Raw genomic sequence first — 27,736 nt, forward strand, 5'->3', positions numbered from 1 at the left:
AGCTGTCTCCTCCTTCGAAAACACCGCAGGCCAGCCTTGCGGACAAACGCAGAAGGAGGAAGAACCACGACGCTGCAGCCGCGAACCCAGACCAGACTTTCCTTGCAACCGCTGCGGCCGACTCTGCTTTTCCCGCATTGCCTTGTCAGCCATGACGTGCCTGCATCAGACGTGGACAACGCCCTTCCTAGATCTTCGTCAGCGAAGCCAGGCCATGATTCTATAGCAACATCAATTTAATAAAATATTGTGCATTGTTGAAGTGCCCGCTTCATATAATAAACCAATACATTTCTCCCATGTCTTTACAACCTGCGATAATGACAAATTCACAGAGACCACAGAAATGTACAAATACAACTGATTACCTGCATCAAGCTGCAAGCACACTCCACTCCACAAACCTTTAACATCAAACAACACAACAATCCACAATCACGACTACCAATTATGATTCCTCTCCCCTGCCCCTGCCCTCAAAGATAAGAAAAAAAAATTTAAAGGAAAGAATAAAAGTCACCTGTTAAATTCAAAGGGTATTAACCACAGAAATGCATTCATTTATTAAAGATGAATAACGTTCATAGAATAGGAGCTTGACATGTCTGGATACAACTGTGTTAACTGCTTCATATACCAAACAATACGCTGTTGAGAAAAGGAAACTGGAGTCATTGCCTTTGAATGCAAAAACAAATCTTACACCAACAAAACAAACAAAAAACAAAAAAAGAGAAAAAAGAGAAAAAAAAGAAGAAAAGACAGAGAGAAAAAAACAACAACCCAATGATGTTAAAAGAAAGAAAGAAAAAAACAACAAAAAAACACTATGAACAGAACAGATCTATGACTTACATGTATCCAAACAACCACCAAAATTTCTAAGAATTTCTGATTTTTAAGAATCTCAACAACAACAACAAAAATTTCTGCAGTGAGCAATGGATAACAACAGTGATTATAGTATTTTAATTGTGGGACAAAACTGTATTGTTTTCATGTTGAAATGACAACTGATAATCAAGAGCGGAGTGTATAGCAGCACTACCAAAATATAGATCACAGTTGAAAGACAGGATGCCCTGGTAAACTAGTTTTTACAGATTACAGGACACACACACACCTGATTATATTTCACCTGGCCATTCATGAGACGTTCCTTAACCAGCTTACATTCTTACTGCCCATTACACCCTCTGGCATGTTGGTCAGCACTGAAAAACCACCACTCTTGTCTGTTTTGGGCCAGTCTCTGAATGTCCCTTAAAACAAGTAGCCCAATCTTAACCACACATCATGTGTGACAGTCATTGTATCCGTGCACTACAAGCACAACACGCTGTGTTGGCACAGCACCTTTTAACTGATGAAAGTTTATCTTTTAAACAACCAGATGTAAGTTATATCCTGTAAACCCTCTTCATACACATGTAAGTCTTCACTCTGTTTCACTTTACTGAAAAAAACACAACCCATCCCCCACCCCTCCCCTACAAAATGGAATGTTAAATGGTCTCTTCAATTATACTGGCTTTATACAGAGCTTATGGAATATATTATATGGCAACTGTATTTTTTATTTACAGTTCACAAATATACTGTCTCAATTTTATTTCATGTCAAACTACTTACAATTTATTCTGCTTCCTGTGCAGTCAAGAAGGGCGTTTCACTAACGTCCGACCACATACAAATTCTATTAATTTGCAAATCAATAGGCATATTCCAGCTCTTCATTAGTTCATATCACAAATATAAACATGCGAGACCACAAAATTGTTTTTTTTTTTCATAATTTTCTTTTATTGTGCTTTCATCACCTGTGCTTCAATACACAGCACAAGAGGATGCAAACACTCCATGATGCTCGCACATACAGAACAACAAGATGGCAGAGACCAGAGGTGTGCACACAGCCGCCCCCTTCACCACCACCACCACCACCAACAAAACTCACACCTCAGACACCTTCCACTTCCCGCAAAGCCACAGAATTCGTGACGCCACCCCCTTCCTCCGTCCTGGCTTTGATGGCTGCCAGGGCACTCGCCCGGAACTCCTCCGTCTCTGGAACATTCTCCACCTGGATCACCCGGTTGTAGGCCCGCCAGCGCAGCAACAGCTGAATGTACATTTTGCACTGCACGTACATGAACACCAGTCCCCCAGTGAAGCCAATGGCCACCACAATCAGCTTGGTCCAAAAGGGCCAGTCCAGGTTGCCGCTGGAAACCTCCTCTGTGGTGCGGTCGATCAGCACGTACAGCGACCAGATCACGCAGGTGATGGCTATCACATGGAACGCCACTGAGCAGATGATCTTGCGCCGCTCCGCTGTGGTCATGTCCAGCCTTTCCCACTGAAAACACAGGTAGGCCAATGTTTCAGCTTTACCTTTCCCAATGAAAACTGTATGCCAGTGTTTCACATTTACCATTCCCACTGAAATAGTATGCCAATGTTTCAGGTCTGCCTTTCCTGCTGAAAATACATGTACACTAAATTTTCAGCTTAACCTTTCCCACTGAAAACACATGTACAACAAACACAGAGTGTGCACCTGAACATTATTTCACACACACACAAGTTTTTTTTTGTCTTTCATACACTTTAACGTTCCCACCGTATCTGTCACCTGATGAAGGCAATGTGGAGACTAAGGCTGATGAGATCCGGTTCTGAAAGGGATGATCTGGTTTCTCATCATTACATTGGATGACGTGTGTCTAGTAAGGCTGTCCATCATTTGGATAACTAAATGGAGGAAGGAAGCAGAATAGTTAGTTAAGACACTCATCTGCCAATATAGAGAGTGTGTGAGGGTCTGGGTTTGAATCCCGCTCTTGCCCTTTCTCCAAAGTTTGACTGGAAAATCAAACAGAGCATCTAGTCATTCGAATGAGATGATAAACTGAGGTCCTGTTTGCAGCAGACACTTGGTGCATTGAAAAAGAACCCAGGGCGACGAGAATGTTGTCCTCTGGCAAAACTCAGTAGAAGAAAGCCACTCTGATAGATACACAAATATATATCGGGTGTCCCCCCAAAAGTGAACCGCTTTTTGACAAGTATTTTCTCAGTGATAGAGAAACCGAATTCATTGAAAATTTTCACACAGTAACCTTAGGGTATCATCAGCAAGTCTGCAAAATATCTAAAAGTTTGGACGCAAATTCAAATTCAAAACAGCATGTCAAAAAATCCAATATCAGAGCTGTACAATGTGACCTTCATCATGTTCATGCCAACTGCCAGGTGTTGGCATCTGTCAATCAGTACCAGTCTAAAAACAGCCTGCCTGGGCGTCAAGTTTATTGATTTTTTTTTATACTGTGGTCTGTATCGAAAATCAGTTCTGTCCAAAGTTTCAGTTTGGAAGGATCAACCACACCTTTGAGTGAAAGTGATAAGGTTATCATTGAAAACTGTTTCAAGGAGAAAGGCTGGGGCTGGAAGAAGGATCGTAAAGGAATATCCAGGCAAAGGGTGGAGTCATGTCACTGTAAATAGACTTATCGCTAAAATACGCACTACAGGGTCAGTAGCACGTAAAATTGGCAGTGGGAGACCCAAGACTGCATGTTCAGAGGAGAACAAGGACCGTGTTGAGGAAATGATTCAATCCCAGGAGAACCCAGGGACCCACAAATCTCTTAGAGAAGTTGCAAGCGATTTACAAGTGAGCAAGTCTTCTGTGCAAAGAATGGCGAAAAGAACTGGAGCTGAAGCCCTTCAAGAGGATACGGGTATCAAGGAGGGACCAAATTGTTAGCGGGAAAAGAAAAACTCACTGCCGTAACTTGAATGACCGCTACTCAGCCACTGATGTCAAAAGGATCATTTTCACAGACGTGAAAGACTTTACGTTAGAGATAGCTAAAAATCGCCAAAACGATCGCGTTTATGGGAAATGGAAACGAGAAATTCAGCCATCTCACCTCTATCACAAGACTTGTAGATTTTCAAAAAAGATAATGGTTTCAGCTAGAGTATCCTGGAAAAGGAAAAACAAACATTCATTTTATTGACACTGATAGAACCAAAGTTAATAGTGAAAGCCACATTCAGTTATTGGATGACAATCTTCTCCTGGAATGTAGGTGTCTTTAACCTAGAAACAATTACACGTTTCAGCGAGATGGGGCTCCTTCACGCATAAGAAGGGTAAGCCAGGCCCATCTGAAAGAGACTACACCAGAATTCATCAAGAAGGATTAATAGCCTCCACAAAGTCCTGACTGTAACCCAATGGATTATGCCATACGGGACTCTGAAGGAGAAAATTTACCGGGGAGTGAGAGACAAACTGACCGAGCAGGCGTTAAAGGACAGGATAATTATGTCATGGGAAGAGATATCGGTGAAAGAAATACATAAAAGCATTTCTGCTTGGAAGAAACGGCTTCGTTTAGTCGTGGAGGAAGATGGAGGTCACATTGAGCATAAAATAAAATCAGTGAGTTTTCCTCTGATACTGGATTTTTTGACATGCTGTTTTGAATTTGACAATACTCGCATAATCTGCATCTGAACTTTAAGATATTTTGCAGACTTGTTGATGATACCCTAAGGTTACTGTGTGAAAATTTTCAATGAATTCGGTTTCTTTATTACTGAGAAAATACTTGTCAAAAAGCGGTTCACTTTTTTGGGGACACCTGATATGCATGCACTCAAGGCCTGACAAGGCATGTTGGGTTGTGCTGCTGGTCAGGCATCTGCCTAGCAGAATGTGGTGTTGTACACATGGATTTGTCCAAACGCAGTGATGCCTCCTTGAGTAACTGAACTGAACTGATACCTAAAAATATTAATGTGGAGCAGTGGCCTAGAGGCAATGCGCATGACTTGGAAGCTAATGTCCATTGTTTTGAGGCCCAATTCTCACGTACGAAGCAATTCCCCCTGTGTGTCATGGGTCTGTTAAGACCCATACTTGCTATTGAAAAAAAGAAAGAAAAAGAATTAGACCCTACCTGTATATCATGGGTCTGTCAAGACCCATACCTGCTTAAAAAAAAAGCAAAAAAAAGAAAAGAAGCAAGCCATCTTATCTGTCATGGGTCTGTCAAAACCAATACCTACTAAAAAATAAAAAAAAAAGCAAAAAAAAAAGCAATCCATCCTATCTCTATGTCATGGGCCTGCAAAACCCATACCTGCTAAAAAAAAAAAAAAGCAATCCATCCTATGTCTATGTCATGGGCCTGTCAAGACCCATACCTGTTAAAAAAAAAAAAGCAAAAAAAAAAAAAAAAAAAAAAAAGCAAGCCATCATATCTATATTGTTTTTGTCATTGGTCTGTCAAGACCCATACCTGCTAAAAAAACACAAAAACAACAACAACCAGCAAGCCATCCTATACGCACGTCTAACAAGACCCAATCTTGCTTAAAAAAAACCCAAGTCACGCTACCTTTATAAAGTGTGGGTCTTTGAGACCAACATCAGTGGCGCAATCTGCAAGATGTGTGTATCTATTTTCTAACTAACCAAGACAACAGAAAAAAAACACACACAAAAAACAACAACAACTTCCAAGAATGAGGCATACAAGAAATCTAGAGAAAATACAATACAAAATGGAGGATTAAAGTTATTTTCTGCAGACAAAAATGGGTCCTGCCAGACCCACATGACGTACAGCAAAGGTCAATGCATATCCACTTAAGTCAGGACAGTTTATGTAAGGCAGCTCACCTCTTTGAAAGGCTTGGTCTTGGTGGTGATCAAGTACTCAAAGTGGCACAACTCGCAGGACAGTTTCTCGGAGCTCTTGATCCACTTCTGGAGGCAGCGCACATGGACATACTTCAGGGTGCCCAGACACAGGCAGGGAGAGTACAGTTTGTTGCCCTCCTCGCTCTCACAGTGGCAGATGCGGCAGATGTCCTGGCGCTCAGATGCGGATGACATCTGTGACTCGCATCTGTCAATGGTGGAGTCCTCTCCGTTGGCCTCCATGTTGCTTCCTACAACCACCTCCTGAAATGAATGACTCATGGTTTTCATTCTAGACCACAAAACATGGGCATGTGTCACTAATACATTTATATAGTGCTGAATTTCATCTCGTATGGAAACAAATCAAAGTGCTTTCACACAACTTTCACACTACACAAATATATACCAAAATGAAAGTAACAGAAAACAAAGCACTAACATAGAAATAAAAAACGTGTGCCTTAAAATACTGTAAAATCTGCAGGGGACACATTTATTTAACACCAAACATTAATTTGGTGTTTTATAGCTTATTTGTATCATTTCATTCTGTCTTGAAATTCAAACTCGAACAGAAATATAAACAACAGACTGAGAGTGAATGGCCTAAAAAGACCTTACCTGACCCAGAAAGCACAGCACAATGTTGTATTTCCTGTGCAACAGAAGTGCAAAAAGGACTGACAGGACTAAGGCTAAGTATGATTATTTGTTGTGCATTGTGCAAAACAGGGAAGAAAATATGAATGAAACTAGTATTTGCAAAGAAAAGACAAGCCAGCAAGAACAGCAGTAATGGTGTGACAATGCACTCTTGAGGTGCTTTTGTTTTTCTGTAAACAATCAGGTGGATCAGTCATGACAAAGTGAGACTTACTGTGGAAACTGAAATGACTGGACAACAGTGCTGAACATCACACACATCAAGCTCTGAGGGGATTACCACTGATAATTAATGTGCAAAACAACACTGTTCTTGCCATGATTTCTGGGTGAGGCCAAGGATTTGTTGAATACACCCTTATACTCTGGTATCTATATTCTTGGGAATATTTGCAATAAAATGCACAGCTACAAATAGCATGTATCATTTGCAAAGGTCCAAAGAAGAAAGAACAATAGCTATAATATACAGTACTTATATGGCACAAACTCCCCATGTGGCAGGCTCCTGGTGCCTCACATGAAACAATACACATACAATAGTGCACAATAGCATAAAACTGCACAAAAAGATATACAAGAGAAGAAAGAAAGAAAGTACATCCATCACAGACAACTGGACATTAAGAAAGATAGCAAGGCAGTGATTCAGAAGTGATAGGACTGTTCTCAGGCAGTGATACCACTGTTCTTAGTCAACAGTGGAGTAAACATTCTGCAGCATTCAATAATCGTGGCTAACAGTCACCAGCAGATGGCATGAACCGATTAGTCTGCATAAAAACATGTGCTGAGTTTGTCATTACCAGGAACAGGGCTACAGCCACAGACTATAATGACCATCACTCTGCCACAGACATAATCCAACGACTGTTATTGTTGCTAATGTTACGGAACTGGCACTTATGGATATGTTATGAACATGACACAAACAGATACATCAATACAATTAGCAAACAAGTGGACAACCACAAACACACTTCCAACTTAGATTCTTCATGACCTTGCTAAACTGATCTGTTATCTCCCGTAACTCTTAGGTAGAGCCAGATACCCCCCCTCCCCCATACACACACACACACACACACACATATATATATATATATGCACAAGCAGACACGGACAGTGGAGCAAAATCTTTAATTTCTTCAAGAAAAGCATCCTTCACAAAACCTAGAGCTAATCATGATACCATTGCAAATGTTTCCCTTAAAATGGTTGTCCCTTTATTTTTTCACTGTTAACAATGAATGCAAGTCTTTGAGGACATTTACACTTGCAGACTGTTTCGGGGCTGAGCCTGGATGGAACAGTTGCATTTACACTTGTCCGGAAGCGGACTGTAGTTGGTTGTGCTTGGCGCTGTTAAAGATTAGGACTGAGCCATGCTGACCTCATGCCAAACACCACTGCACAACCCCCATTTCCTCCCAGTTGTGGATGTTGCAGTTTTTTTTCATTGTCAAACACATCAGTGGGAGAACTGATGAGGAATGCAATGTAGAACAGAATTAGTTCAAGTAGGAGGTCCACATTAAAAGGAAGTTGAAACTGGAGGGCCACATCTTACATGAGAAAGGAAGTTGAAACTGGAGGCCCACATGAAAAGAAAAGAAAAACAAAGAACAAATAAGTAATTTCCGCAAAACACTGGGACAATAATAGACATAATATACTCTTCTCAATACTAACACGAAATTAACTGTTGATTTCTGGTTGAAAATTTGAAAATACTGCCCTCAGTTACACAGATCACAGATGTATCGTAATAATAGTCGTTTGATGAAAAAACCTGCTTTGCACACAGATGCGCGCACATATCAACTTAAACATGTAAAAACAGTGCAATTATACTTTGTGCGTGCATAAAGCTGTAATATAAATGGACCCTTAAATGGGACCTCTAACAGTATCTTGACTTCTAATAAAAGCACAAGATGATGATGCAGCTGTGGTCAGAAAAAATCACACTTCAACTGCTACAATAAAGGTGTTGACAGAACGACATTCACACATGCTTTGTTGTCACACCACCAATACCAAATAGTACAGTTGCACATGTAACAGGAAATGACAATGCACATAGCGTCTGTGGACACTGCATTCAGTGGACAAACCATTAATTCTGTAAATAAAGAGAAGGGCATATTCATGTGTCACCAAGCAAGCTGTCACTGACCCATATTCACATCCGAGTTATTTGAGACAATGAAAGAATGACACTATAAAAACAGAGAGAGAGATTCAGTTCAGTTCAGTTCAGAAAGCGAGAGAGAGAGAATAATGTGTGTCAACAGCTGTGTCACACAGTTCAATAGCAGATGGACAGAGAGGAGACTGGTATTAGTGACACCAGAACAGCATTTCACAGCTGTGTCATGATGTGTAGGGATCAAGTGTTTGAATGTGGAAACAAGGAGACAGAGTGGTTCTGAAGCTGATCGTATAGAGCCAGAAGGGGTGTACAGGTAATATAGTGCAAGAAATGAGAACACGCCATTCCCAAACCAAACTAAAAAGTGTCAATGACAGACCTGTGTGATCCTACATAATCATGCAAATGACTAAGTATATATGACTAGTATATATGTGCACTGGTCAGTAAAAAAAACAAACAAAAAAGATGCCAAACACCTAACAATCCACTCGAGTCTTCTACAAACCCCCAAAAGTCCAATAAAATATTCATGAAACCTTGATCCTGTATTTCATCTACCAGATTTTTTAAAAACAGCTTATTCTTGGCTTTTGTAAAATACATTCACACAATTCAATAAAAAAGTATTTACATCAAAAGAACACAAAAATGTACAGTTACATAAGAACCCCCAGCCCCCTCCCCAAATCATTCCATTTCCCCGCAAAAAAAAACAAGCAAACAAACAACAAAACTGAATGAAAGGAAAACAAACAAACCAAAAAACAAACGAACACAAACTAATTTCATGCATGTACGTAAGTATACATATATATACTTCATTTAAATCATACCACATGAAAGAAACACTGTGATGATTACAAAGCATTTTGAAGGAAACTGTTAAGTCTTTCAAAAAAGTATGCTTTCAGTCTAGACCTCAATAATGCAAAGTCATTCAACACAAGCACTTTTCTAATGTAAGGCAAGCTGGCCCCATTTGAAAGAACGAAATGGAGGGTCAACCAGTGATGCGGTGAAGAAAAGACATTCAGACTGGTGTCTGTTTTTCCAATTATATAAAACCTGATACATTTGCAAAATAAGAAGAAGACAAAGAATGAAAACATGACAAGAAGAAGAAGATGATGCACACACACACACACACACACACACACACACACACACACACACATACATACACACACACATGAACACACACACTTGCACAATCACAGCCAGAACATCTCCAAAACAGAAGTTGCACAGAACCACAGGTGGATGATCGTAAAACTCACCATAAAAAATTCACAACAAAAAAAACTTCCTTCTGCAACAAGTGTACCAATACAGCCAACACCACCACCTGTACACATCCAGCACTACATCACACCAGCAGAATGACAGACAGCCTCAGCTATGCTTTCACAGTGTGAGGCCATGTTTAGCAGAATATTTATGGCGCATACTTGAGCTGCACCCCCCCCCCCCCCACCCACCCACCCATGTACGTATGTGTTTGCCTCGTGAATCAGCATGGATAAATTCCTTCCAGAGAGCATTCATGCGAGAAATGACTTTCACAATCTCCCAACGTCTTCAAGGAAGTCAGTTTGTAATGAGGTCACTCTTAGCTTTTTTCAGTGATGCAGCAAATTTTCAATCCCATACGCACAGGGGAATAAGCCTTCAGAGTTAATAGCTCTCTCTCTCTCTCTCTCTCTCACACACACACAGAGGCGGAATATATCATAAAATGCACATGCACACATGCAAGAGATTTACTCATGCACAAAAACACAGGCATACTCTTAACATAAGCTTGCTCACACACATCCAAGCAAGTTAAACATACTTGTATTTTTGTGCATCTTCAAATGTTTACACATATCCATGTTATTTGTTATTTTTTGCAAATGTATACATATATTTGTGCACATGCATGTCCATGTATTTGTGAATTTTGTTTTGCTGTTGTGGATGTACATTTCTCTAAAAATTTCATGTTCACAAGGCTGTCAACAAATGCAGGTTGTCTTGTATCTACATAATTAATCTTTCACCATCAATTCTCCTGCTGACGCCTTCCAAAGCACACACACACATGAACACATATAATTCATAAACAATGACAAGCAGATTCCCTCTTACTCACAGACATGCACATTTGTAAAAAAGACCCTGAGGGTTTCACTTGTGCTGAGATGAATGCTGGGAACATGTCTTATACATTAAGTGGAGAGGTGAACTGGTGGCAATGCACCTCACTAGGATGTGAATGTTTGTATGGGTTGGAATACAACATAAAAATCTGGATTTTTTATTTTTTATTTTTACTTCCCCCTTCACCAGACTGAGTGGTTGACTGGGCGCTAGTCATTCAGATGAGACGATAAACCCCTGTCCACATAAACCCCACAGCAACAAAAGGGTTGTCCCTGGCAAAATTCTATAGAAAAATCCACTTTAATAGTGAAACAAATGTACCTGTACACACACACACACACACAAAAGTGAAGAAAAATAGGTGGTGTTACACTGGCAATGTGCTCTCCCCGAGTTCAAGAGCAAATTTGATTTCACACAAAGAAATCTGCTGTGACACAAAGTAATATTCTTTACAGTTCTGGGGACATCGTGTCTGGTTTGCAATTCACCTCCTTTTTGGCCCATAGCTTGACTTCCACACAAATGAGATACCAGATCAGAAATTATCAGTTCATGTTTTAAAGATCTGGATTACCTGTGTCATCTAGATAATCAAACTCATGGTACAGCCAGTTGGCAATTCCTGTACTCTGACATGACACATTGATTTATAGTCAATTTAAATGTTGAAAGCACCTTTCAGATGAAACATTGATGTGATACTGGTTATAAGTGATATCATCAATTGTGTGTGTCAGACAGAAAATCTCAAAAAGTTGCTTTCTTTTCAGATGAACGACAGTGCTCAAGAGAAATACAGATATTGTTTCTGGACATGTGACTTCACGTAAATCAAAACAGGTCATGTTTGGAGTTTTAGTGTAACTTAGTGATTAACTAAAAAAAAATTTCTTTTTTTTGTTGGTAGGTAAACAAACATAAACTTTGTTCGCACAGACAGCAGTTGGGTGACAACATCTCATCACACCCCATGGCTTTTAATCATAGGCAGTTAAAATAAATTTCCATGATACCTGGGTGTTTACATGGACTGGTTTTGTTTGCACAGGTGAGCCTTTTCCAAAGTGACATTTCCCTTGTTTGTTCTCTCTCCACATCTGTTCTCCAGCTCATTGTCTCTGGCTTGTATTGATCGTGCACAGCATATACATGTGACCTCTGCAGTTAGCATCTATCTCATGAACAATGGGCTGGAACTGGGTGAGTGAAAGGAGAGGAATGGTTATGTGGTAATGGGGTGGGGGTGGCAGGTATGTGGGCAGGGGGTGGAGTGTGCGGCTGGAGGTGCCGTGGGGGTAGAAAATCTTAAACAGAAATCTTGTGACAAATTAAAGCATTCTCACAAGACATTCATGAACACAAAACAAAGCATGTGTCAGTTGGTTTTTTTTAAACACAGGAATGAAACAAAAACACATACAAATTAAGACCTCACCAACAAACTACTGAAACCCATGAATGAATCAATCAACAGAACTGATGAATAACAAACAAAACAAACAAAAAAACAAAATAAAACAAAAACAAAAACAAAAAAAAGAAAAAAGAAAAAAAAGGGTCAAAAAAGAAAAAAAGAGAGAAAAACTGAAAACTGTACGTCAGAAGCAGCTCAGACCTGTATGTTCTGTTTGATAACCTGCAGGAAAAGTATCGATCAGGTGGCAGTGATTATTAAACTTTCATGCCAGATGATGACTTTCTGGCTCACTCTCTTACACACACACACACACACTCTCTCTCTCTCTCTCTCTCACACACAAACATGGTGGTCAAAGCACAAGAATAAGAACAGGAAAAAGTAATCTCAGTCTGTGCAGGAAGAAAGAAGAAAAACATCACCAGCTAGTACTCCGGTTAGCTCATGCAGTGACTGTTAAGCTTCAAAAAGAAGAGGGTGTGACATGACTGGTGAGCTTCAAAACTGAAAGGAAAGCAGCATGGGTGCAAGACGGTCATCAAATCAAAAGCAATACACAGGATTGTTCACTCTGAATTAACATTTTCAAACCCATTATAGGAAAGGTAGGAAGTGCAACCATACAATTGTCACAGGTCAGTACAGTATGCAACCATCACAGTTACACAAACAGGAACACACACATACATACAAACACACATGTCATTTTCAAATCCACCCTCTTTTAAAACTGCACAAATTTGGCATGATAGTTTCCCCATCATACTTCAAGCAGTACCTTGACCTGCTCCAGTCACATTGGTTGAAAACAGACCAACATACAAAAAAAACAAAAACAAACAACAACAAAAAACATGAGACCTTCCAAAAACAAAACAAAAGCTAACATAAACACAAACTTATTCAGTACAAAATGTGTATCAATATGCATGTAATGTTTAATCCTGACAGCTTGTGTATTCATGCTGAAAGGCAGGAACAAGCTCACATACTGTGTTATGCTGCACACAATGTCCTAAACCAGCAGTTACCCAAAGAACATTCTTGGCTAACCTGTGACAACAGCGACAGTTCTTTGCCTGGTCCAGCTCTTTGTTCAATCTAGTCAACACTTAACAAGTACAAACCTGGCCAGGTTCTAGTGCCACTGCATGGCACTCTACGTCATTACTCCATTCCTGACATTTGATTTCTGACCCTGTCTCTGAGCTGAAGGAGACCAAACACCTCTTCCAGTGAACCCAAAGTGTCATTTTTTGTTGTTGTTGCTATCATGCATGTTGCTGACTAATCAATACTTGGAGTGAGCTAGAAAATAAAACCACAATCTGCCTGGGGGAGACGGGGGGGTGGCGGTGGGTGGGGAGTCCTGAGTATCCTACCACATGGCATAGAAATCCAAGACCAGACAAGCTGTGTGACATACAAAAAATTTCTGGTTAGAAAAATTAATGATTTATGACCCTGTTCATGACATTTCCAATCTACAAAGTGGTTACTTTAGTGCAACAAGAGAAAAAAAACAATTTCACTTTGGTGTGAACATGACTTCCACAAGATTACAAAGTTTCAGGAATAAACTGCGAAGATGACTTCCACAAGATTACAAAGTTTCAGGAATAAAACAATCAGTGAAACAATTTAAGTTTTTGGCTTTCATCTCCTTATGTGACGTGTCATATGTTAGTCTGTGAAACCAACATTAATCAATATTTTCAACCTCACACATAAATGTGGAAACATGGTGTTCTTTTGAAAGGGAAAGGGTGTGTGGTTGTGTATACACAAGATGGGGTGGGTGGTTGTGGGTACACAAGACAGTGAAACTCTTATCAATATCATAATAATCTTACTTCCTACACACACACACACACACACACACACACAGAGCAGTGCCATAGAGACAGAGAAATAATAATGCCCTGATCTACAAATCACAGGAAGAAATCAAGTACAAACAGATAATACTATCACACAACACATAGAACTAACATGTGCTGCACACAAACACACCAAAACTGGATACAGAAACACAGACACAAAGACATCTAAATTGTTGCCATAATGCTGGCAGCTAAAAATTCTACCAGCAGAATATGTCAGCCTGCAGTTAGCTGTTTTCCTTTTCAAGAGACTGAAGTACAGAGTGTGGAGGCTCTGCCACATCAGATTATGAATTAAAACAGTATGGATTCCAAGACACACAGGATATGCAAAAAAATTACATATAACGAAGTCATGTGAAAAATGTTAATTTGACATGATGGACACAGACTCACCACCCACTGTAAGACTGTCTCCTCGTGACAAAATGGAAACCTCACCCCATGAGTCACATAGGTCAACAGGGGGAAAACAACAACCAACAGTCACAATGCAATCTCAGCAGGTGTCATTGATTTAACCACAATTCAGACTGTGGCTGGAGTCACATGGCTTTCAGGAGAGTTTTGCACTGCCACATGTTGTCATCATGTTTCCGCTCTACCAAGTACACAACAACAGCCTAAGCAATAAACGCACACTTCTCTGTTGGCCGCTTCAGCCTGGCGATGTATTGTCACAGCATGAGTGACAGAATTCTCATCATATTTCAAGCCTGCCACTCAGCAAGTGAAGTGGCAACAACTGAGTCAGTGAGCCTCAACCATGCTGTGTGCACACTTGACCATGTTATGGTGTACATGGTGGTGCCAACGTACAGGCAAAGAAGCAGGGCAGTGAAGAGAGACTAGAAGGTCAAGTAGACAATCATTAACAATGCTTCAGGGCTGCCTAGACTGTACTGACGATCTATTTGTTAGTCAACATTCGACCTTGATGAGTACGCTGGCACTGTTACATCACAGCCAGTTTTTGTGTGTGAATAACTGTAATTAATTAACATAAGAAATTGTGACCCCTGGTTTAGTAAAGATATCAGAGCTAGAACTGCAAAGACTAAACTGAAATTACAAAATTATGAACAAATAACTTTTAAAAAAAGTCACATCAAAACCTAGCTTGACATAACCTTACCCACGGAAAGTATGATGTGGAAATAGAAATCAGACAAGTTAAACTACAGTACTGTCTAAAAAAAAAAAGAAAATTTTTTAAAAAAAGATGATTTCTTGAAGCAACTCTAGTCATTCTCCTTATTCACAAAAAATGCATTCACACATTGACCACAGTACAGATGCTCTGACATCTGTAGTAAATGGTCGATTAAAGTTTTCAGTTTCAGTTTCAAGGAGGAGTCAAAGTGTGCAGACAGATCCATATATGCTAAGCCCAAGAATAAACAAACAGATCTGATGTTTTGCAAATGATGAGTCTGTGGGCCTGCTTTAAAAAAAAAATGTACTCCTCCAGCACCAAGAGTGTCCAAATACTAAAATGCTTGTTGACGTTTGCTTAGCGTGTAATACTGGTGCCAATCCAACAGATCATGGTGACTTTGGTGACTGGCATAGTTTGGCAAGCAACATATCCCTGATATTTCACTAAATGCATGACACGGTGCAACATTTGCCCAAGGACATTTCATCTGCATGACATCTGATCGACCTGAGAGCTCTCCCTGTCAATGCTGAAGTAATGATCATGTTTATATATTTTGACTTTTCCTTGTGCTCGTTAATCACACTTCTCACTCCTGATGACTGTTGCAGGAAAATCTGCACAAAACAGTGACCCAGTTCATCAAAGACATACATGCTGACAAAAAGCACTTGCGAAGAACACTTTCCATCTGCCCGTGAAACAAGCAGAGCAACCACTGGGACTCACAAGTGCTGGCACTAAATGATACCAGCTATTGGTCAGAGACCAGGTTTGGGGAGACATGCTAGTGATCTGCAACTTTCCCATCAGCATCACCAGAACCATTTCAGGACATCTGGTAACTATATGCGTCTTCATCATTTGGAAAATAGGAAGGATGCAAGCATGTTCGTTTGAGTAGGTGCCTGGGATGTTCTATAAATTTCTAGAACAAACACAAAAAGAGTGAAAATTGCATAATGGAGCATCAGTCTGCCAAGATGGTCTGCATCGAAGAAGAGTTGTTTACCTTTGCCTGCCAGAAGAGCTCTATTTCCTCCCATTCCCATAATTAATTTCTCTTCATTGCTGTTGCCATGAAATTGCAAGCAACACGTCTCTGAGAGTGATGCATGGATCCTATTCTTGGCCTGGAAACCTAGCCGATTATGACTAGAAGGTATACCTGCCTTTGTATGTGTGCTGCAATGCAGATTTGATATTTTTGAATCTGCAGCATTAGAATAAAGTATATTATTGTATTTCCTTTGTGTATCCATGTACCATGAGAAATGACAGTGATCTAGATGTTTAACAACAACAACAACAAAAAAGTGAATCAAATGCTGTGAGATGTGCAAGTGACAATGCTTGACTAATGGATAAATCTTACAGGTGATGAACAAAGAAAGCAGTTCGAAATATTCCTGTCAAACCTCATGTCCCTGCGCATCATCAGAACTGCTGTCCCTGGAGAGAGTGCATTCCCAGAATCTTGTGACAAACCCTACATCCAACCCCCACCTTTCTTTTTTCATTTTTGTCCACACATTAATCTATCAAAGTCAATTTCCTCTCAGAATTTTGCCTTATCTGAAAGAAGTATTCAGACCAGAACTCTAATAGGGGTGGGGATTGTGTGTACAGGAGAAAAAAACACACGCTATATACAGGAGTGGCTAGAATGCCAACTGAGAAATCAAAGGACATATAGTATTTTGAAGACTATAATAGTTTCTATTTAAAGAAAAAAACAACAACAACAACAGACTCTACCTCTGCCAAGGATATACCATAAGTGTGAAGAAAGTGCACCTTTCTATTATGGCCAATGATTATTTTATATTTCAGTTCGATCCAAGAAGACACCAACATGAGAGATGATTCTGTACACAGTGGCCACATCAGGCTAACAGACATGAACTAGTGACACAAAAAACCTGTTATTTCCTGTGATTTAAGTCAAGTGACATTCCACACAATCAGAAGAAGAGTGAGGAGTGATTCTGTTACAATTCACTTAATGTGAAAGGCACCACCACAAGTTCTGCTAAGAAACATGCTCAAGTAGATTTCCGAAAGGGTCAGATGGTATGACAGGGGTTAGCGGGTTAGCATAAGGGCAAGGGCTGGGGGGCTCTGACCGCAGCCTAAGGACTGGTGCTTCAGAGCTCAAAGGTTTTGCAACCAAGCCAAGGTGGGCACATACTTACAGTCATATCAATAGCTGTGCAGCAATCTTCACTGCCAACAGGAAAACACACCAATGATGTAGCAACAACAGAAATACACAATAATAAACTGTTGTACAGGACACAGATACACTTCACTGCTGACAGCTGGTGTCATCCTGTTTCACACATGATCCCACCTTGCTTCACAAGGATATACCATATGATACACAGGAAAATAATGTCAGGCAAAACCAACATGAAGAAAATGCTTTGTTTACACAAGTGAGTCAAAAATGCAAACTAACATTGGACCATTTAAAAATAAATCATATCCAGTAAATTAGATACAACCAGGTATCTTCATGAAAACTTGTTTTACTATTGTTAAATATTAACCAGTAGAGTGCCTATAAAACGTCAGCTGGCATCCTACAAAAAGTATTGCCATAGTGCCTATAAGACATCCACTGACATCCTGCATATGTTCCGATTTTTCCTTCACTGGAGTTTGGTTCAATTCACATAAACAGACTCTGAACAGTTAGTTTGATGTGTCTGGATTATAAAAATACTATTTAAATGAACATACATCTGGTAGAAGACCCCTTTCTACTCGATAATAATTTGCTAACTGACCATGTGATACGCAAAAGGAAAAGGGGATTGCATCATGTGCAAAAAAAGGTACTGAAAACTGTGTCCAGTAAAGCAAATAGTCACACTCAGCAGATTTACACAATTCAACTTGAAAGGAGTGAATGTCATCAAAGAACTTCACCCTCTCACTTGCAAATGCTCTTTGCTGTCAAAAAGCTTGCCAGCTCAGTTTCTGAGCCCGTGATTGACCTTTTACGTTGACTTTCCCCACCTTTGTCATTGGTGGGACAGTGATTTATTTACATGTCTACACAAGCTGTGATTTGTTTTTATAAACTTACAGCCTGTTTTAATTTCTTCTACAGGTAAAATCTGACAATAGGCATGCTATTTCTAGCTGTACTTTTGTTTCTTTTCTTTATGGATGTCATTATGTAGAGGTAGAAATAGACTTTTTGTTGACTTTACATGCGTGAACAGTTATCTTCAATCAACCTAACTGGGAAAAAAAACCCGGAAGCAGAATCTACACTCATTTTCCTTCACAAAAACATTTACTTTCTTTCTGTATTGCCCACAGCTTTTGTGCTAGATTTTTTTGTGATTTATTACCCCCGAAGCCTCAAAATTCCCTGGCAAGGGGAGAGCACCTTTTAACAAAAAATTCTAGCACTGAACTGGTTAAAAATTACAGTCATTCAACCAGCAAAATCAATACACATTTCCAACCAAATTGCAGTCATTGTAAGGTGATAAGAGTAATATGTCATGCATAAAAAATATATGGTCCACAACAAATATGTATACCAAATGAGAACCGATTCATAGTATCACTATCAGAATGAAGGAAAAAAAACCAAACTACTTACCTTTTCTCCATTTTTCCCCTTCTCAGCAGCACCGGATTGTGTTTTGTTCTTCATTATATTCAGAGGGTGAACAGCTACTTTTTGCATTGGCATTTTGTACAGATCACATTGGGAATGATACTACTGCGTCTGTTGACTTCATCTGAAAAAACATCACACACACACACACACACACACACAAACAAACAAACCCATCTTAGTGGAGTACCACAGATAACCTCATCTCATATGCAAAATTTACACACAGAGACACAGAGAAACACACACACACACACACACACACATACAAACACAGCAATGCACACACTAACACATACAGTTAAATACACTTTTGAGATGAAATTTAACAGTTTTGAAGCAAAAAGGTTTGCTCCAAACTAGTAAAAGTCATTTATTTCTACTCACATGTTAAAACTCAAACATTTCAGTATTTTAAGGCACATGAATGTATCTCCACTTCAAACATTTTCTCAAAACAAAATTTACCACTGCCAGAACTTCACTGCGTGCTATGCTACCCTCTGTCCATGCTGGTATGCAACTGTCAACCTGTCACAGGTATAAAGACAAACAGGGAACTGTCTTCTCAGTAACAGGATATATATGGTGAATGTGATATAATGTCATGGCCTATCCCAAGAATAATCTTAATTGCAGGCAAGACGAGGCAATAAGAAGATCCTGTTTTGGTGGTTTGACAACACCCATAACCAGACCATCAAGCCATAACTTTTTTCCCTTCTCCAAGTTATATGTATAACCACAAATGGAATTATAAATGAAAACCAGCAATCATGCCATTCATCACAGGGAAGTTCACACTGAAGAAGAGTTTCAAACACTCTCATTACATCAAGTCTCACTGACATCCATCAATGGTTTCCTGAACAATGATCATTTGAGGGCATGTACTAATCTTAAGTGGAATCACCCTTCTGTCAATTTATGCAATACTGAGACAAGTCATTTCGTTGTCAATGCCCAGTTTTCACTTTGAGTTCTCAAAGAATCTTATATTCTAAGATGTGCCTGTCAATGTCCATGTTGATTACAGTTGAGTTTTCACATGAAGAAAATTTTACATGTAGTCACAGATGTTTTAATTGTTTCCTTGACATTATTACCTTGAACAAGTTCATTGTCAAAATGGATTACCATTTTCAATGGATATTAAATAATTATATATTTGTTTATCACTCACACACACTCTCTCTCTCTCACACACACATACACATAACCTCACACAAACGCACACTGTCACACACACAACACACACACACAAACACAGTCAGAAAGACAGACAGATGGACAGACACATATAGCTGCAGACAAAGTCCAGAGACAGAGAAAATCAATGGCCACAACAGTGCTGCAGGGCTGAGAAAGAGTTCAACAGCTCTTAGCATGGCAGTGATGCCGCAGTCATCACGTCTATTGATTAATGAATCAGAATGTCATCTTTCCTGGGCTCTACCTTTACTGCTGGCTGGACTACGCTTTTGAATACACATGTGTATGTATCATCCAGGCTGAACTGTCTGATTACATGCAATGGGAAAGAATCAAGAAATAACTATTGTTTTTACTTGCATACAATGGGAAAGAATTAAGAAACCACTGTTGTTTTTATTTGAACACAATAGGAACAAATAAAGAAACAACTGTTGTTTCTACTTGCAAGCAATGGGAAAGAACTATGAAACAACTACTGTTTTTATGTGCATGCAATGGTAAAGAATTAAGAAACAACTGTTCTTTTTACTTGCACACAATGGGAAAGAATTAAGAAACAACTGTTGTCTTTACATGCACGCAATGGGAAAGAATCAAGAAACAACCGTTGCTTTTACATCACATGTCCTTTGCAAAAAAATTTGTCTTCTCCTGTTCTCTTTGTGTGCATGTGCTTGTGCTGATGCATGCATGTGCATGTTCGTGTTCATCCATGTGTCTTTCTGTATGTAGAATGTGCTGGATATATTCTGTTAACAATGTTGAAAGTAGATCGATAGATCTGTTTGCTGCGTAAATTCAATTATTTCTAATAATCCTGCAGTCTACTGGCTTTAGCAAACTAAACCAAGCCATTCACTCAGCAGAGAAAGTCTTGCATGCAATATATATATATATATATATATATATGATACAAACAGAATTTTGAGGTATACTTGTACAATTTTAAGCACATATTTGGGTAATTGCACAGTCTGTTATTTGTGATCAACACACAAATCACCTGCATAAAAACAACACATTTTTTTGTTATTACCTGGGTCCTGCTATTGTTTTTGTACTGAAAAAATGTTTTCCCCAGTAATAAGAAAAAAAAAAATTATGAAATTTGCATAGATTTAAACATGTTTTGTGTCCATATTGCTAAGTCACGAGGTGAGAGAGAGAGAGAGACAGGAGAGAGAGAGAGAGAGTGTGCATTATATAGACCTGTATCAAATGCAATGGATTCTGTGGAACAAGGGATGTATCGAAAATAGGAAATGACAAAAGTCAATAATTGTTTATGATTCCCTCAGGACCATATGGAAAGTTCTACAGAAAAACCATGTGAGAAAAAAAAAAGTTGCTTCTTCAATTCTGACCATCTGACACTAGTTACAATGACATGCTCGAAATAATCTTCCTTCTGTACAATAAGCATGCAAGCTGACAGGTGACTCTGAAGAGGGAAAGCATATGTTCTGACTGGTAGAGATCTGCTTGACTTTTTATGTCAGGTGGACAGTACTGATTATCAACACACCAGAAATTTGTTCGAAGTGGCTGCAGCAGTGTGTGTCCACAAAATTATTTTTTCTTTTACTTTCACAAAGGTTTGAGAAAGAAACAAAATGAAACGGAACTTTATTTTACCAAGGTAATGAAATAAGCAAAAACTTGCTTTATTCCACCCAGCCCTCAGAGAGAGAGAGAGAGAGAGAGAGAGAGAGAGAGAGAGAGAGAGATATTACACATTTGGGGTGTATTTGTTTACACTAAAATTAAGAATGTTTGCAATTTTAGTGTAATGACTAATGTATAGCATTTGAGAAAAATGCACCAAATTTCTCATAACAAGAGCTTACAGTGCATAATATAATGATATATAATAATATATATATATATGAAAACTTGTAAAACTGTTTTATCTTCAAACCAACACTATCAAAAAAAGAAAAAGGGGGTGGGGGAGTACCACACAATTATGACAAATCATTTCCTTGGGGCTTTCCATAGCCTCCTTGGTTGACAGGGAAATTATTCATGTATATGGCAGAGAAATGGGGTGGGGGCGGGGATGTCATTCTAACTTTGCTTTCAGTAGCCGTTTGTGATGTATACTTCCTTCCAATGATAATGTACAATATTATCCTATTGTCCTAACATATCCTGTTAGCATATTACAAACTGAAATAATTATGCATAAAAAACATAACTTTAAATGAATAATAAATTTTCTATAGTGCCAAGCTTCTCTGATGGCAATTGAGATTTAAAAAAGAAAAAGAAAAAAACCATATTGTTTTCTACTTGTCTACAACAAATCAACATCAATTAAAAATTTTATGCTTGTTGTATTTCTATTGTAAGTTATACAGAGATACTCAAAGGATATCAAATAATCTTATTTTGACAGACTGGATACAACTGCTGCAGAATTCCAGGCTATTTTCCAAACATTCAAGCCCTTCTCCAAACAGAACTTTACCAAAATCTCATCCTAAGATCTTTGAATCTGCTCATAAGAAAATCTTGCAATGAGAATAATATTTAATACAATATGAATTTAAAACTGTGTCCTTATCACTATCAGTTACTGTCCCTTGCATGTCTTAACAATCTGTTGATAAGACACCGAGGATCTAAGATCTTGACTGGTTGGTTGGTGGTTGTTGTTTTTTTAACACACTTTTGCAAACAACAATTTGGCTGTCTGTGATAAGACATGAAAAATTTAAGATTCTGGTTTGTTTTCTTTTCTATCATTTTTACTGACAACATCTTGGCTATTTGTTGATAAGACACAAAGATCTTGGTTTCTTTATTTTCTCTTTTGATCATTACAAGAACAGGCCTGTTTCTGCCAATTGAGCTATTGGATACCGGCCAAGACACCATAGTACAGTAACTGGGTTAGTTCAATAAAATTCTCATGGTTGAAGATTCAAGTTACTCTTAACCCTTTCACCGCCAGTCAATTTAGGGTACAAAATTCCCTTGTGGTATAAACACAGAATAGACAGTGGTTAAGAACAGCTGGGGATTCCCCCTGCAATGTATAGAAAATATGGCCTATCCTACCACCAAACATTAAGAGCTACTAGTAGGTTCATGGTTAACAGACCAATGAATGGTCACCTTTCAGTGACATGGGTCCTCTACCACGCCTGTGCATAATATGCGAGCCTGGCGGTGAAAGGGTTAACAGAAAACCTTCACAATCCACTATTTTCCTTTCTTTTTTTTTCTTTTCTTTTTTTAACTGATTCTATTCACCTGGGCACTTTGTGTTTGAAGGAAACAGGATGTGGGAGTACATGTGTGTGTGTGTGTGTGTGTGTGTGTGTGTGCGAGTGTGAGTGTGTGTGTGTGTGTGTGTGTGTCTGTGTGTGTCTGTGTGTGTTCTGTGTGTGTGTGTGCACACCACTGTGTGTGCGAAGCTTGAACTTCCTTTGTGGAATGGAGTTCAGGGGATTGGTAGGAGAGGCATAGGGGGTGGGGTGGAAGAGGCAGACTGCACACATGGACTGTCAAACATGTACAACCATGATTAAATCATTTATTCACAGATCTTCATCTGCTCGCTCATTCCCAACAATGGAGAACTGAGTCATCAACGCACAGCCTGCTGTTAATTAACAGGGTAACAGAAGGTAATTCCATGAAACATAAACTGTCTCTTTGTTTGACTACCACAAGTGTTTTGAACTCTAAATGGATTCACAAACTACAGTGGCTAGGTTAGTTAAAAGAAAAAGCAAGAATAGAAAAGTTTTTGTCTTCCTTTATAAAAAAAATTAATAAATTATTTTTAAAAAAGAAGAAAAAAAGGCGTTTTTAATGCTTTTTTTTGTGTTTTTTGTTGTTTTTTTACATGAGGAAAAAAGCTAGAAAATTTTGTCTCAAGTTCCATAATTGGGCCACTCTTCAGTGCTGGTCATCAGTGAGGGTCACTCACCAGTGCATAAATCATACAGGGAAACAACATGTTCTGGTATGATGATTGAATATAGGTATGATGCACAAGTAAATGTACAATAATGTGTACATGACATACAACTGTTAAACAGAAGTAAACATGTTGCAAAATAAATGCAAAATATCACATGAAAATGGCACCCGAAAAAAACAAACCAAAAAAACCCATTGTTTTTCAAGGGAGCGATATCCAGCATAAATGCTGCTCAAAGCGCTTTACATCATCCAGTTGACTATAAATATGCCTTAAAAAACACATCAACCGCTAACTGACAATGGAAAACATCCAGTGTGTTCATATGAATGAAAAAGCACACTTAAGAGATGAATCAGATTATAAAAGCTATGAAGTAAATATGGCTTAGATTAAAACAAAATGCATTTCATAGAACACACACACACACACACACATACACACACGCGCGCGCGCACACACACACACACACATATATATATAGATGTCCCTCCCTTACAGACACGCAGCCACACAAACTCACACACAGACGCACACACGCTGACATTAAATATCAATTGCACTAAAAACAAAATTGCATAAGCATTAAGATATTTCTTATTTTCTAACACAGAATTCTGTTCAGACCTACTAACATGCCTACACACTTACACACACGTACCAGAGCACTGTACCCTCACAAACACATGCACACATGTACGCATGCACGCACACACACACACACACACACACAAAATCAACCAGTGAAGCTGTATTTAACCAGTCTTAATTTTTGCCTCAAACCCTAACTTTGGCCAGCACTGAAGAATGACCCAAATGTCATCATGAGTCCATGTTAGATCCACCTCAGGAGCAACCTGGACACCATTTGATTTACATCAATCTGCTGCTAGCTTTCCCATATATATATATATATATATATATATATATATATATATATGTATGTGTGTGTGTGTGTGTGTGTGTGTGTGTGTGTGTGTGTGTGTGTGCGTGTGCCCTGCTTAACTTATTGTGCTAAGTTAAAAAAAAGAAAAGGATTAATCATGATCAGAGCATGTGTTATTCTGACCAGTCACAGCAGTGCAAGTGTACTATAATTGTATAAATATAGTATATTATATATATATATATATATATATATATATATATATATATATATATAATTCATTTATAATCAGACACCAACACACACATGTATAGTGTGTATCGGTGTCCATGTGGTATGCTTCTGCACAAAACAAACAACAGTGGAGATAGCGAGGAAATAATTCCAAAATTTATCAACCTCAAGCTGCCCTTTATGGTCAGCTGAGTTTAACATTTTGGAAAACAACATGAACTATATCATGCCAAACAAACAGTTTCCCACTGATTATTGTGTCAATTCTTTTGTTGGCCACAACCAGACAGTAGATAATCATTAAGGGAGAATAAAACTGCTCTGCTGCTACTGAGGATGTCTCAACTGTGCAAAGAGGTAATTTTACGTTTTCTTTCTCTTTTTTTTTTAATTTTAATTTTAGCATTTATGAAGGCAAGCAACAACACTGGATAATAATTGAAAGAAGAAAACACAATGAAAAAGTACACCATGCACTGAAGAAATGGAAGCAAAACATTCTTTGTGCAGGAAAAGAATGCTTCCATATTACTAGAGAACAGATCAAATGAATTAAATGAAAATGGCGAACTTCATCTATCTTCAGACTTATTTCTAATTTTTGATTTATATTTAATTACTATATAGTATATATTATAATCTGCATTAAATTAATACATGTGTATGGGTCTTACTATATTACTGGGTTATAACAAATCACTAAACACACTTTGGCAAACTTACATTGTATGATTACCAAGCACATAACTTCATAAGTCAATTTAAGTTGTTAAGTTTGTATTTCACTATAATACATGATTCAATGTTTCAGTTAATCAGTTTCTCAAGGAGGTGTCACTGTGTTCGGACAAATCTATACACTACACACATCTGCTAAAGGACAGAGATGCCTGACCAGCAGAAAGCATGACCCAATGCGCTTAGGCATTGAGTGCACACGTTTTGTGTGCCTATAAATTTTAGAGTGGATTTCTTCTACAGAATTTTGCCAAAGGACAACACTCTTGTTGCCATGGGTTCTTTTTCAGTGCATCAGGCAAGTGCTGCACTGGACTTCAGTTCATTGTTGCATCGGAACGACTAGACACTCAGGTAAATTTTTACAAACTTGGGATAAAGGGCTACAGCAGGATTCAAATCAAGACCCACACAGACTCTGTATTGGCAGATGAGCATCACAGCCATTCTGCAACCTTCCTCCTCAATATGACAAGGCCAGTCTTTGTCATGTAATTATAAGCATCTAAATATTTCTAATTCTATAATACAAAGTCTGAAATGGGAAATGAAACAAGCAAAGAAAGCACATATTGATCTAAATCATTCTTGTCACTGTCATATCAGTTTGCAAGCATGTACCCAAAGTCTGGAAAGCTGCATGGTAATATTGGTTCTTGCATGATATTGATGACAGAAAGCTCTAGTGTAGAACTTACAACATATGTCTTCTATTAATTTATAAGAATGATCATTCATCTTGATATTTTTAAAACTCCAGCATTTTGCTACTGAACAATAAAATTGAAAACTAGAAATTACTTCCCAACACAGGCACACAAACATATTCAAACAGTGACTCATATACCACACATGTACACGAACACTAACACTCACATCAAGTTGTAAAAATGTTAATAAAATACTACACTTTGAATAAAACAGTTTTAGTGGCATGCTCTTGCTGTACAATGTCAATTATCTTTCTGAAGACAGTGAAAGAACATTTTACATCAAATGTTATAGTTTATGTGTTATCACTGATCAAATTACATACTGACTGTCAGACTGCAGTATCTACTGGTTATCATTACACTTCAAGTTCACAATCTTAAGGATATTTCCATACTACACAAACTTTCCTCAACACATCCATACAATAACATAACCCAAGTTATATGTTTCTGTTTAAGACAAATTTATCATTAACAGTATAGTCAGTTGCAATGTTTTCAAAGAATCCTTGGTGAGAAATTCAGTTCTGTCATTTCAAGTGATATTATCAAATTAATAATATATAAATGGTGGCAATAAACAAAGATTGTGAATCTGTTGATAACTGTATAGTATTGCTAAATATACATGTATTACTGTGCGAAAAAAAACGGGAGGAGTTTGGGGGAGGGTGGTTCATGTCCTATCTTGCTCTACATTGATCGATTCTTTAGCCTTGACAACACACTGAAAACTTATTCTTCAAAGTCAAATTCATTGCAACTCGACCGAACACCACAAAACGCGACATCTCTGCACAACACCTACTGTGAGAAACAATTTGTGATCGCATTACTTGGCAGCATATCCACACACACAGCACGTTGAGCTTCCTCAGTTCCTGCTACCCTTGTTGTTTTGGTTCAGTGGGATCAGGTTAAAATGCCATTCGACAGCTCGGGAGGTAAACACCACTGAATCGCAAACACGAACCAATCAGGTAAATGAATACAACACTAGTGGTTAGCTAAACTGACAAAGAACAGCGCACTAATTAAGGCGGAAAAGTCCATAAAGACTGACCATCGAAAACCTTCCAAAACACCGTGCACCACACTTTCCTACGTTACAGCGAGCAAGCTGTCACGATCTCTCAGGTGCCGATAGTGTGACGTCACATGCAGCGACCCCTGTTTCTTGTTCCTGTGTGAACACACAAACATAATTAGGCCTCGGCTACCTT

The 27,736-nt window shown here is 38.6% G+C and overlaps 1 protein-coding gene across 5 annotated transcripts; it reads right to left on the minus strand.

The window, feature by feature from the left end:
- Positions 1-219: 219 nt before the first annotated feature.
- Positions 220-27,711, minus strand: LOC143293020 (E3 ubiquitin-protein ligase MARCHF1-like). 5 transcript variants are annotated; one of them, XM_076603853.1, is made up of 5 exons: positions 27,577-27,711; positions 18,776-18,917; positions 17,349-17,379; positions 5,702-5,986; positions 220-2,359 (listed from the first exon to the last, which is right to left on the minus strand). In XM_076603853.1, the coding sequence occupies exons 2-5, from the start codon at positions 18,784-18,786 to the stop codon at positions 1,961-1,963; spliced, it is 726 nt and encodes a 241-aa protein (XP_076459968.1). In that variant the 5' UTR covers positions 18,787-18,917; positions 27,577-27,711; the 3' UTR covers positions 220-1,960. The 5 variants fall into 5 exon arrangements, with proteins under 5 accessions (XP_076459968.1, XP_076459933.1, XP_076459959.1 ...); XM_076603818.1 differs by lacking the exon at positions 17,349-17,379; XM_076603844.1 differs by lacking the exons at positions 17,349-17,379; positions 27,577-27,711 and adding an exon at positions 27,322-27,554.
- Between the last annotated feature and the right edge of the window lie 25 nt (positions 27,712-27,736).

The sequence above is a fragment of the Babylonia areolata genome, chromosome 1, assembly GCF_041734735.1.
Source record: "Babylonia areolata isolate BAREFJ2019XMU chromosome 1, ASM4173473v1, whole genome shotgun sequence".
Taxonomy (NCBI): Eukaryota; Metazoa; Mollusca; class Gastropoda; order Neogastropoda; family Buccinidae; genus Babylonia; species Babylonia areolata.